This window comes from Primulina eburnea, chromosome 4 (genome assembly GCF_022965805.1).
Source record: "Primulina eburnea isolate SZY01 chromosome 4, ASM2296580v1, whole genome shotgun sequence".
NCBI lineage: Eukaryota > Viridiplantae > Streptophyta > Magnoliopsida > Lamiales > Gesneriaceae > Primulina > Primulina eburnea.
Window position 1 is genome coordinate 28,351,495 of NC_133104.1, and position 13,822 is coordinate 28,365,316.

Sequence of the window (13,822 nt, forward strand, 5' to 3'; positions counted from 1 at the left end):
CACAAAATATACTCTGTGAGACCGTCTCTAATAAATTTTTTCCAGAAAATAATAAGTGGATCAAGCCTCTCAGGACAATATATCCAAATTTAGGGTTTATTTCATCCTGTTCATGTGGACATTTTCTCCATTATAGGATAGATGGTCAAAATTTGCCCATGTATATATAAGATTTTCTTTGTTTTTTTAAATTGTACGTGTGGTAAGATCTTATATGATAAAATGGAGTAAAGGAAATGTCTACAAAGGATGTCAATAATCCTCAAATAATAATAATTAAAAAAACAATCCTTTTCCCTCCTCGTTTCTCCGCCTCACGAATGAGCCGTATGACCAAACGAACGTCGAAAACTAAATCGAATTCGAATCGCGCCGTAAAGATGATTTCTCTTCTCCAAAAGGTTCGATTAGCAATTAATTTACTGATTTAGTATGTTTTAGCGTCGAGGGTATACCGATTCTAAGTTTTTTCATCGGTGCGATTCGGGTCCTAGACTTAGGGTTTGATTTCATTTATGATGATTTTTTGAATCAAATCGGATATCAGTTTGAAAGTTGTGTTACTGAACTTTGTTGTTGGGTTGAGTTGCCCAAACAATGAGGGAAAGGAGGAGGTATATTGGGGATACAAGGGTTCGGCATCAGTCCCCTCCTGGTCCTCCCCCGAGTCACCGCGAGTATTCTCCTCGCCGTGGTCGTGATGGGGGTAAATATTTACGGGAAGATGAGAGGAGGAGGATGGGGAGAATGGATGGTTTCGACCGGGAACTGGACCTGCAGGGCGGGAGATTTTATGACACTCTGGATAGAGAGAGGTATGGAGCTGGCCCTAGGCGTTCCAGGGGTCCATGGAGGAGTGACAGGGACCGAAACTCTCAAGCTGGGAGAATTTCTGATACTTTGTATAGAGATAGGTATGGGATTGATCCTAGGCATTCCAAGAGTCCACATAGGGTTGAAAAAAGGGATAGTTTTGATGGGGACCTGAACCCCCGAGCTGGTAGATTTTCTGGTAATGTGGATAGAGATAGGCATGGGATTGACCCAAGGCGTTTGAGAAGTCCACAAAGAATCGAGAAAAGGGATTCTTTTGGTGTGGACCCAAACCCTCGAGCTGAGAGTTTCGTTGATGCTGTAGATAAAGATAGGTATGGGGTTCGTTCTAGGCATTTAAGGAGTCCGCGGAGGATCGATGGAAGGGATGGTTTTGATGGGGACTCAGATATTCAGACTGGGAGATTCCTTGATGCTGTGGGTAGAGATAGGTATGGGGCTGGTTCTTGGCATTCAAGGAGTCTACGTAGGTTTGGCGAAAAGGATGTCTATGAAGGAGATCTGAGCCTTCACGCTGGGAGATTCTCTGATACTTTGGATAGGGATATGTTTATGGTTGGTACCAGGCGTTCAAGGACTCCGGGGAGAATTGAAAAAAGAGATAATTTTGATTTGGATATGAATATGCAGGGTGCGAGATTCTCTGGCTATGATAATAGAGACAGAGGTAAGTATGGTGTTGATGTTGAGAGCTCCAGAAGGTTGTATGAAGAGGACTTACTTCATGGGGGTTCAAATTCATCAAAGTTTGAATCTGATCATCTTTCAAATGCGCCCAGAAATTCTGATGGTCCCAACTTTAAGTACAGCAGCTACAAAAATGATAACCATGGGGTCGGTGACGATAAAATCACACCTATAGGAGGTGGAGAGAGGGGAGATTATCTAAAAAATCCTTACCTGGAGGAGAGTCAAATCGGAATGTCATCGGTGTCTCATCATTTGGTCACCAAGCCTGTTTTCTTGGAATATGATAAGGGAAGAAGGTTCTACTCTGACCCAGATAGTTTGACTCATGAAAGTGTTGGTGGAGTGACCAAGAGTTATTTGGGTGCTGGAGATTGTAACAGTCACCTGTCATCTGTGACATCACGATATTTGAATACTGATAGACATGGATACTTTAACTTGAAGAATGAACGTCGGTTGGAGAAAAGAGATGCAGAACCTCGAGATGAAGGAGATAATTGCTTTGAAACTACAGATGAAGGTTTTAATTTCAAGGATGGGCTTTATCTGGACAAACTGGGAATTGAGAGGCCGGTGGGAAGAGACATGTACGAAAATAAGAAGGAAGATAGCGCCGTATCATTACAAGGTCATCTAAAAGGCGATTCTAATTACGTGGTGTCATCAGCTCGATCGAAGGTTTATATCCCAATGTCATCAGAAATTTTAAGTGAAGGTTTTCCATGTCACTCCATAGCAGGAGACATTCCTCTACTTTCACACAGCTTACAAGCAAGGACTGGATTTGTTTCTGACACATATAGCTTTGATGGATATAATGAAATACCGAAGCACATGTCCCCCAGAAAACTGGGATGTCGATTTGATGACACTAAAAGCAAATCAAGGTTATATGTGGGGCTGCCTGAGCAAAAGCGCAAAGATAATATATATCCAAAATTTTGCGGAAGTACGAAACGCAGAGATTTTGGAGAAGAATATGGTGTTCAACACATGTCAAGATTTGGCCTCTTGAACTCTGTTGAAGAAACCCCTTGTCGAAATCATATGGAAGATGATAGACTTGGGCAAAAACTTGCTTCACTAGGACAGTCAACATCTGATAATTTTGTTGCATATGAATCTCTGCAACCAAGAAATCAGGATCTGGATATGCTAGGTTCTGGAAGTTTGCACCTCAATTTTGAAAGGGAAAAATATCGTGGGCGTGGTAGGGTTCGAGTAGGAGAGTATAATGATGAAGTGCATGATGATTCACGATATCTTCCTGAAAGATCAGATTTCTTTACAACAAAGGATGATCCTTTGTCGGGTACAGTATATGGAAACCAGAGAAATGGGATGGATTTGGCAGACTTGAGGTTGGATGAACTCTCCCAAAGGAGGGCTGGAGGCAAATATCCTGTGGAATATATACTGTATGAGCGTAACACTGGGATTGGAATTTCCAGTGATGGGAGTGGTGCTCGCAAGATTTCCAACAGCCTAGATGCAGGAGATGATGTGGATCCTGCTAGTTTTTTAGAGAGACCTGAATCAAGCAAATGCAAACTTGAGAAATCAGAGAGGGAAGCCAGAGAGATCGCCGATAATATGTTTTCCTCTTCGCGGTTCATCACTAGTCGATCAGGTGACCCCGACACATCTGTTTCAAGAGATATTAAAAAGAGACTGGGACCAGTTCGTCAAAGGCTTCATGTTTCACAGCGTTTATTGAAGAAAAAGAAACCTTCACTGAGGAATCAGTTGGCACCTGCTCCTTCAAAGAAACATGCCACTCTTCCATGGCTGAAAAGTAGGAATTCAAAGAAAGTGCCTAGCATGCGAGATGAATCAAGTGGAAATCATCATAATCAAGGTGGAGAGCAGATGGGAGTCTATTTTCCTCTTGCAGTCGAACCACCCGAAAAGTCTGAAGATTTCAAGCAGCTTGTGCATAGTGCATTTTTTAAGTTTCTCAAACAGATAAATGAGACACCTGCAAAAAGAAAGAAATATGTAGAGCCTGGAAAAGACGGTAGTTTGAAATGCATTGTGTGCAGCAGGTCTGTGTCTTAGTGAGCTGTTTTCATTGATGAGGCAATGCATATTCCCATTTTTAATTAATATATCTGTCCTGAGATCTAGTAGTTAATAGCCGATCAAGTATTCAGTAACTGAGAATGAAATTTAAAACAAATGTCTGAGCATGACTCCTGCACTAAGTGAAGCTCCGAGGTCATTAGAATGAAACCCGTAGGAAGAGTGTTGAAAGTGAGTTTTAAATGCTGATTCTTGTCGGTACAAATTAGTGGATCGAATTCCTTAATTTATGTTTTGAGGATTTCTTCGCGATACAAGTTATTACTGCATATTTCCTGCAATAATACCCATGACTATATTCATTTATTTTTGGATAATACTATAAATTCAGTCTGATGATGTTTTTCATGGTTACTCGGTTTACTTCAGAAATCATACAAGGACTCAGGAAATTGAGAAATTTTGGAACTATATGCACTCTATTGACCATCAAAGTTTTAAGGATGTGAGTTGTAACATATTAGGTTTTTCTTGTTGCAGTTGTTTGGAAGAAGTGTTCATTGAAATGTCTTATTGTTATCTTGAAAATTTTGGTCTTGGTGGAAGCAGGGCCCAGTTTGTTCTCTAACTCTATCGAAATAAAGATGCAGAAAAGTAAAGCATGTATGACTTGTTCTTGGGATGCGTCTTGCTTTTTGGTCTAACAATATAATTTTTTGACTGTGTTTATTGGTTGAAAGACCTACGCAGTGGTTTCAGGACGAAGCTCTCGTGGAGTATAAGATAGAGTTTTAGTAAACTTAGCCTCTCGACTTTCTTGTATCTTATTTTGTCGATGGTATGAATTCACCTGGGGGAAGTTAATATTTTATAGACTAGCATGTTTCTATTCTTGGCATGTCCTCATTTACTATCATAGTTGTTCATTATGTTACATTTGATTTTTTGTTTAATTTCTGTAATTTACAAAGATATTACTATTAAAAGGTGGTGTACTCTGCTAGAATTGGAAGTTCTTTAGTTGTGTGAATGCAACAAATTTCAATTTCATGACAGGCGACAAAAATATTTTGGGATGAATGTTTATCTCATTTGGTGATTGCTAGCTTCTTTTCTTTCTTAGGCAATAGCTAGCTTCTCATTTTTCAAACCATCCGCATGTTACTAGGATTCATAACATATGTTCCTTTATTGTGGCATTATCTTTCTTTATTGTGTTGTTTCAGCAATTCCGAAGAGTTTGTAGATACAGGAAGCTTGGCGAAGCATGCCTTCGCGTACAAAAAGGCTGGCCTCAGGTCTCAGCATTTGGGTTTTTACAAAGCTCTCTGTGTGCTGATGGGATGGAAGATAGCAGAGGAGCCTAGCGGTGACTGGCATTGTGAGGTATTGTCCAATGCTGAAACTTCAGCCCTGAAGGAAGACCTGATTATTTGGCCTCCGGTCATGATCATTCACAATTGTTCCATTGACAAGATAACCAATGAACGGGTGAATTTATCCACTGATACGTTGGATGCGAAGCTTAGAGGTAATGTTTATCTTTGATGTTTCTTTTTGCTTAACTCGCTATTCAGTTGAAAGTAAGGTAGGTTTGAGATTTTTCCTCTTTTAGGTTTCTGCAACCTGAAGGATTGCATGCAGATCTCGTTTGCATAAGTTCTTGTTTACTATATGGTTGTCAAATTTGGGCGGCTGTGCTCTACAATTTAAGTGTGGTGTTAAATGCATGGGTGGTTCTGTTGAAGTTCGGTCCCATGCATGATATAATGGTGTATTAAAGTTCAATAATCTTTTTCTGGTGGCAATACATTCTGTAACATATCTAAAAGTACGTCCATGTCAAGTCTTTCCACAAAATGTCTTTTTTCACGTCTTTCCACAAAATGTCTTTTTTCACTCTGCCTTGGCTATTTCACTCGGCCACTGTGGCATCAATCTGTATGTTTGATTATTTGTTAGAAACGAATTATATGCATGCTTATTCTGAACCACTGAGTGATTGTATTCTCTATCCTGATCCCGATTTGCTTCAATCAGCATTTTCACAAGTTATTCATTGCCGAAGCTGTAGGTCCCATCTTGAGTAAAAGCAAGCAGCATGTTTTTCACTTGATGATTCTGCTCTATTTTTGTCTGCCCACTCTTCCCTAAGAAAATTCATTTCTTGGGATTCTTTGTAGAATTCATTGTTTTGTCTCAAATATTTCACCAGCATTTGTTTTTCCTTCTTCGGGTGTTGTTTTACTATGTCCTTTATACAGGTAGGGGCATTGGAAGCATCCTTAAAATATGCAACGGGAAACCTGCAAATCAAAATGTGATGATTGTAAAGTTCAATGGCACACTTTCAGCATTACAAGAAGCCGAGAGGTTACACCAGCACTATGTTGAGAACAAGCATGGCAGGTCACACTTGAAGCAACTTAAGTCAAGTCAGAATGATAGTTCCAATGGAGATACACAAGTTGCACTAGCTGATGAAGAAGAAGCATTTTTGTATGGGTATCTTGGAATTGCAGAGGATCTGGACAAACTCGACTCTGACACCCAAAAAAGATGTGTGGTAAAGAGCAAGAAGGAGATTCTAAGCATTGCGAAGTCCAGTTTAGATTCCAATGTGGGGAATGGATCTTTTAACAGTTAAATTATATATGAACTAGATCCGTCTTTTGCCCTTTTGTTCATTTGCTTATCCTGATATCATAGGATAGAAATACCGGCCCTTCTGCAACGAGAGGAGCTGCAGCATCTCTGGCTTTTGAATTTGAGATATTTAAAATCGATCATTTTGCTGTTTGTCTTCTTTATATGGTAAACCACTTTTGGTCTGTGTAAATAATATCGTACTTGGTATCGTATGGTATCTACTTGTTGGAATCCAGGGTCAGTTTTCAATCATACTAGAATTATTGTTTGATGATGGGGCTATTTTGGTTTTTAATCTTTCTATCCGTTCATGTATTTTTTACATATTATAATTATATATATATTTGCAAAAACATGATATTCTTCTCCCTAAAACTTTTTTGGCTCCATAGCCATGCACCATTTTATTTCATGACTGATATATTTTGTATTCTAAATTTAGCTGATGATTCACATCTGCCTGCTGATTTCCTCACTGGTGCTTCATAAGGTAAATTTATGTTCAGCCTATCGCACAAAATTTTTCAGGTCTTTGTTGTGCCACTGTCTAATAAGTTAACAACAGTCGGGCCACATCTATTCCACTGACAATATGGTATGATTTGTTAATTATTAAACTTGAATTTTAGTTTTCTTAGCGATCCATTCACTTTTTGGAATACATGATTTTGTTATATAAGTAGTTGTACATTTTTCAACAACGTCGAGTTATTTTGCATTTTATCGCACAAAACTGGAGCTCATGTTTTCAAATATTTGATAAAGAGAGAGGGAGAAAAAAAGGTAGTATGGAAATTTGAGTAAAAGTTGAGAATTAATTATTAACATTTTTTATTAATTTAAAAACATCTTCCATTGATAATACTTGATGCATTCTGTACTAACCTATCTTTTTGCAGCCAGAACAAGATCAGAGCAAACGCATCAAATATGAAAATAAGATCAGTGACTTTGCATAAATAGAGGAGTTTTCAACAAGAAATTGGAGACATGTTCAGATAAGATATTTGATTATCAGAATATGAGTTTATTCCATTCCAAAAGAAAGAAACAAGAGATAAATCAAAGTAAGATCAGATGTGAATCAAGATCACGATCATCATACTTCCAAAATTACAATAAGGTATCAGATCAAAAAGTAAAAGAAAACATGTCAAGACAAGAGTAGAAGATCATACCACATCTAAAGAATAAAATACAGAGAAAAGTTTCAGAAGACTCTGTTTAATTAAAGAGATCTAAATGATTATTAAACTTTGGACGACACTTAGAAAAATTTGTAAGTATTCAAATAGCATAATAGATTATAATCTCAACAAGATAAGACAAGAGACTTGATAAACGATTGTACTTACTTTGAGGCTTGCATCTCATCTCAGCTATCAGAAGAAGATCAGCTTATCACAAGGACAGTTTTTGAAACATCAATAGACAATCAAACACGTAGACCACAACGGATACTTTATAGTATGAGGAATTAATTCGTATTAAATGTCAGTCGTTGTTAGAATCCAAGTTTCGGAGTTTGATAAATAAAGTTTTTGAAGGTTGCAGAACTGATCGGCTCAACTGAATTAATTCGAACTGAAACTACCTAAACTAAAGTTGTGCGAACTGATAATTAATGAGTAAAATAATCAGAGGCAATCAAACTGATCAGAGCTAACTGAATATGTAAAGATAATTGAACTATCATATGGAACTGATAAGTCATACAGTCAGTTCAATTGATCGGCTATATAGTCAACTGATAATCAGTTTGACACATCATCAGTTAAAGCACCACTATCAACCGAAAAATCGTATGCAGCATACTGCGACTATCAGAGGGAGCGTCGCATAGCAGACTGCCACAGTTAAATGTCCAATTTAAACCATAAACATTTAAAATTGACATATAAAAATTCAATAACATCCATAATCATTGAAAATTATCATATTAGCATATAAAACAGCATTCAGGACACTGTCATGACATTTACTAATTTTTAGGTGAAAAATGACCGTTTTACCCTGGACGTAAAATTTCACGTTTTTGACATTTTCTTTATTTCATTGACTCTAACATATCCCAAATAATTATTTAAGCTTACATGAATTTTTTACATATTTTTATTTGGCCTAAATCGGTGACTTTTAACTTAATCTTTAAATAAAATATATTAAAGCGTTTTATTCCCGAATTAAACCAAATCTTAATATAAAATTCCCAAATTTAAAACTTAACCTTTTAATAATTATTTAAGTTTAAATATAATTTTTCATAATTTTATGAAGCTTGAAATGAGGCGTTTCAATTAATTCGTTAATTAGCGTTTCATGCGGCGATTAAATCCCGGATAAATACAAACTCGTTATTTTGATCCCAAACTTTAAACATAACATTTCTAAGATTTATTCTACCCTTCCAAGTCATGAGCCACACCCGTGGACCCATGGATTCATTTTTTAGCCTTTAATTTTCGAAATAGATACCTTACGAATACACCGAGCCATCTCCTAATTTACTCGAGCCACGCCCGAGCCACCTTGAGCCCAAACCTAGCCAACCCATCTAGACACCCTCCTGACCAAGCCCAGCCCAAATAACATGACCCTAACCCGCTCAAAAACTTGCTGGAACTCGACCCATGTTTCTGCGTGTGTGCTTCCTTGTATGTCTAGGACTCCTAACCCAACTAGGACTCTCCCAGCCGAGCCACCACTGAGCCCACCTGTTCCTAACCATCCCAGGACTATGCCCAAACCATATCCAGACCAGCCCACTCTCAGAACCCAACAGCGAAGGCCCTAAACCAGAAACACAAACCTGCGCGTCCCTTGCTGTCATCCTCACTGTTTGCACTCTTGGTTCGAGCCAGCAGCGACTCAGCCGCCCCAGCCCCTAGCCCGACCACTTTCCATGACCCTTGGACCCTGATGAACCACCTATCCCAGTCCCAAACCGAGCCATGGCCCCTGGAACTCTCGGCCACCCTGACTCTCACGGGTGAAGTCTCCTCTCTCTCAAGGGCTCTTCCTTAGCCACCTCCCTCGACCCTAGCCACCCTAGGACCCTACCTAGCCTTCGAACCTGACCCTGGCCAAGCCCCCAATCAGCCTGGGCCAGCCCCGTGACTCCATGCATAGTGATCGAAAAACACATATGTGACCCACAGCTTAACTAATCGTCCCCTTCGGTTCCAGCTATGTTCTTTCTTATTTGCAACGTTTTTGGTGTGATTTAGGACTCTTTAAAACATGTAAAAACATCCCTCAAACATATTCTAATCATGGCAGCCCCTTTAGGTCATAAAAATCATGTTTTTGGTTCGCATATCATGCCTTAAAATTCATGTTTGATGCAAAAACGAAAATATAACAAAGTGCCACTTGTTTTTCATTCAAAACATAATTAAATAATTACTATGGTGTGATGGATGTTTGAAGGAAAGAATATGGTATGCCTTTGCATTTTAAACGCACGGTTATACGTTGACAAATCGAAGAACGACGACAAAGAAGAACAGCTTGAACAATTAAGAAGATCTTGAAGCTTTTCTCCCAAATTCTTTGTGTGTGCCGTGTGATATGTTGCAAGGAAGAGTTTGAAATTGTAGGGGAAAGTGGGCGTGAGTATTTGATAAAATTGTGGGGTGAATTATGGGGCAGACTAGTATATTATATAGTTAATTAAGCACTAATTAAGCCTTGACCCATTAAGATATTAATTAGACCCATTAAACTCATTAGAGATTAATTAAAATATTAAAAATAATTTTTCTTAAATAAGTTTGTGAATTTATTAGCCAGGTTGCCAAAACGTTTGTATTTTTGTTGAAAAACCAACACTGATAAAATTTACGTCCCGACGTATAAAATCACCTCAAAACCCCATATTTTCAAAAATAAGAAAAAACATCAATCATATTTTAAATAATTAAAAACAACTAGTTAAAAATCATTTTGTAATTTTTTGGCCCTCGATCTCCGTTCCTCGATCGTAACTCGAATAACCTTTAAAAATACATTTTTATGCAACAATGTAGAAAAGTATATTTTAAACATGCAAATATGCACAACATAATTAATTCATACAATTAAAACATTTAAAATACATAAATAATTTAATAACTTATATGCATGTAGTTCGCGTGGACTTTTAAATTTTCGGGGCGTTGCAATCTTTCCCCTTAAATTGAATTTTGTCCTCGAAATTCGCTTATCCTTAATAACCCAAAGTTTAGATTCAGTTCTAGTATCTCAAAATTCACGCTTCCCCTGCGCTACTCTGATAAAACATAAGTTCTAGAATGTTCTTACGTCTCCTTGATCCCAATTAAATTTTCCTTCTAAATCCTTATTTGCAAATTGCAACTTAAAAAGGCCCATAATTACTTAGTGTTGTTACTATTATAACATCGAATTTCAATTTTTTTTTTACAATTCCCAATATTAAAAGATGGATGATCATAATTATCGTATATTACTTTCCTTATTTTATACCCAAAATTTTCATCAACTTATCAAATTCCAATCTTAAAATCCCAAACGCATCCGCTAACGCTTAGATTTTTCAAGCCTAATATCGATTCATCCTTAAAAACCCTTTATTGACATTCCTTATAACATTATAACCAAGATATCTCAAGGTTTCAAATATTCTTAAAAGTCTAAATCATCGAAAATTCTTATCATTTAACTCTTTCAATTCTCGCTTATTGCTAAACTAGTCCCCAAATTCCTTAACAATTGAAAAATTAATTCTTAATTTCCTCAAAATTATCTTAATTGATCCTAAATTTCGAAAATCCTACGATTAACCCATAAGTTTTTGGCATTCTTAATTTCCTTCTAAAGGTTTCTCATAACATAATTTCAATAATTTAAACTTATTTACCTAAAAAATCAATTCCTATAACCAATCTTACCTTTCATCAAAATTTAAAATCCCAATTTATACAATTCTATACTCTCAAGTCATTGCAAATCATCGAATCATTATTTCTTAGGTGAAATTCCCAAAAATTAATTCAACTAGTAACCATGAATCATAAATATTTTCTTAGAAAATCTACGTATCCCAAAAGCATTCATAATTTTCATGATTAATTCTGGCCCAAAAATAGAACGTCAATACTAAAATCCAAAAATCAACATAGTCTAATTCTACCACAAATCCAACATGCGTTCAAATCAAATAATTTCTTATTTTATAACGTATCACGTATAAAAATTCTAGATCATATAAATCATATTTTATCATAAAGCTGTTAAACATGTGACGTAAACATATAAGTCATGTACTTATGCAAGTAACATCGTAAAATCATATAAAGCATGTAAACTTACAATTTGAGGCTTGACGACTGATCTTTCCGGCGCTGATGGTGGAACAACCCGTTACAGGACATTTGCTCTGATACCAATTGAAACGTTTGCTTATTCGTTTTCTTAAATGTGCTAGAATTTTTTTTTTCCAAACCTCACATAGCACTCGGCCGAATCAAAAAATATTTTGGAACCATTTTAAAAGTAAAACAACCAACTATTTTATCAACCCAAAAACATTATTTGAAAAGTTTAGCTCATACTATAACTTCTCAAAAATCACTCATAAATAAATTGTCGTAAAAATATCTTTAACATAACTTAAAATCATAAATCATAACTAGTGCGGAAAACTAGCGTCGGTCCTCGGGTTATGTGCACCTTCAGTCCAGCGTCAACCATCAAGACCTCCTTTAACATTAATATCATAATCACCTGCATCAATCACACCTAGTGAGTCTAAAGACTCAACACATCATATTCTTGATAACGAGTACTACATATACAGATCACATACAACAGTGAAAAATACTTGTACTTAAAATATCGTTTTCATGAAGATGCATAAACTTAAATCATAACATTTTCGTGACGCATAAAACTTAAATAAAAACGTTTTCATAATCTTATGCATAAACATTTTCATACACATTTTCATATAAACATAAACATATTCATATTCGTATCCATATTCATATAAACATATTCATATCATCATATTCATATCCATATTCATATTCGTGTTTGTTGAATTCAGATCGTGATTGTGACTCACATTCTTAAACTTATTGGGCGATTGATCTATCTAGAGAAAAACACAGTACTGGGCGGCGGGGAAACCAGCGACACTCTCACCGGTCAACTGGGCCCTGGCCAACGTATTAACATATGCGTATTCGTATTCGTATTCGTATCCAAGAAAACACGATCGTCGGGCTCCCACTGGGACCACAACCCCCACAATATCTCTAACATATTTAGTTACAATCCCTTCACGTCCTTCAACATTTCGTATTTCCACCACTTAATAACAACATGCATATAATATCGTTTTTCTTTAAAACCAAGCATGCAACATGTCTCTTAAATGTCCAATATAACCATAAACATTTAAAATTGACATATAAAAATTCAATAACATCCATAATCATTGAAAATAATCATATTAGCATAAAAAACAGCATTCAAGACACTGTCATGACATTTACTAATTTTTAGGTGTAAAATGACCGTTTTGCCTTGGACGTAAAATTTCACGTTTTTGACATTTTCTTTATTTCATTGACTCTAACATATTCCAAATAATTATTTAAGCTTACATGAATTTTTTCCATATTTTTATTTGGCCTAAATCGATGACTTTTAACTTAATCTTTAAATAAGACATATTAACACGTTTTAATATCGAATTAAACCAAATCTTAATATAAAATTCCCAAATTTAAAACGTAACCCTTTAATAATTATTTAAGTTTAAACATAATTTTTCATAATTTTATGAAGCTTAAAACGAGGCGTTTCAATTAATTCGTTAAATAGTGTTTCGTGTGGCGATTAAATCCCGGATAAATCTAAAACTCGTTATTTTGATCCCAAACTTTAAACATAACATTTTTAAGATTTATTCTACCCTTCCAAGTCATGAACCACACCCGTGGAGCCATGGATTCATTTTTTAGTCTTTTAATTTTTGAAATAGACACCTTATCCAACACACCGAGCTATCTCCTAATTGACTCGGGCCACGCCCTAGCCACCTTGAGCCTAAACCTAGCCAACCATATAGGTAGCCTCATAACCAAGCCTAGCCCAAAGAACATGAACCTAACCCGCTCAAAAACTTATTGGAACTCGACCCATGTTTCTTCGTGTGTGTGTGCTTCCTTGTATGTCTAGGACTCCTAACCCAACTAGGACTCTCCCTACCGAGCCACCACCAAGCCCACCTGTCCCTAACCTTCCCTAGACCATGCCCAGACCATACCCAGACCAGCCCACTCTCAGAACCCAACAGCAAAGCCCCTGAACCAGAAACACAAACCTGCGCGTCCCTTGCTGTCATCTTCACGGTTTGAACTCTTGGTTCGAGCCAGCAGCGACTCAGCTGCCCCAGCCCCTAGCCCGACCACTAACCAGGACCCTTGGACCCTGATGAACCACCTATCCCAGCCCAAACCGAGCCATTGCCCCTGGAACTCTCGGCCACCCTGAATCTAACGCGTGAGTCTCCTCTCTTGCAAGGGCTCTTCCTTAGCCACCTCCCTCGACCCTAGCCACCCTAGGACCCTACCTAGCCTTCGAACCTGACCCTGGCCAA

At 37.1% G+C, this 13,822-nt stretch overlaps 1 protein-coding gene across 2 annotated transcripts; it reads left to right on the plus strand.

Annotated features, from left to right (window-relative positions):
* The first annotated feature begins 267 nt into the window (after positions 1-267).
* Positions 268-6,430, plus strand: LOC140830936 (uncharacterized). 2 transcript variants are annotated; one of them, XM_073194520.1, is made up of 3 exons: positions 270-3,569; positions 4,773-5,077; positions 5,811-6,430. In XM_073194520.1, the coding sequence occupies exons 1-3, from the start codon at positions 598-600 to the stop codon at positions 6,191-6,193; spliced, it is 3,660 nt and encodes a 1,219-aa protein (XP_073050621.1). In that variant the 5' UTR covers positions 270-597; the 3' UTR covers positions 6,194-6,430. The 2 variants fall into 2 exon arrangements, 1 of the variants encoding a protein (XP_073050621.1); XR_012117715.1 differs by lacking the exon at positions 5,811-6,430 and having other exon boundaries at positions 268-4,384; positions 4,773-4,882.
* Positions 6,431-13,822: the final 7,392 nt, after the last annotated feature.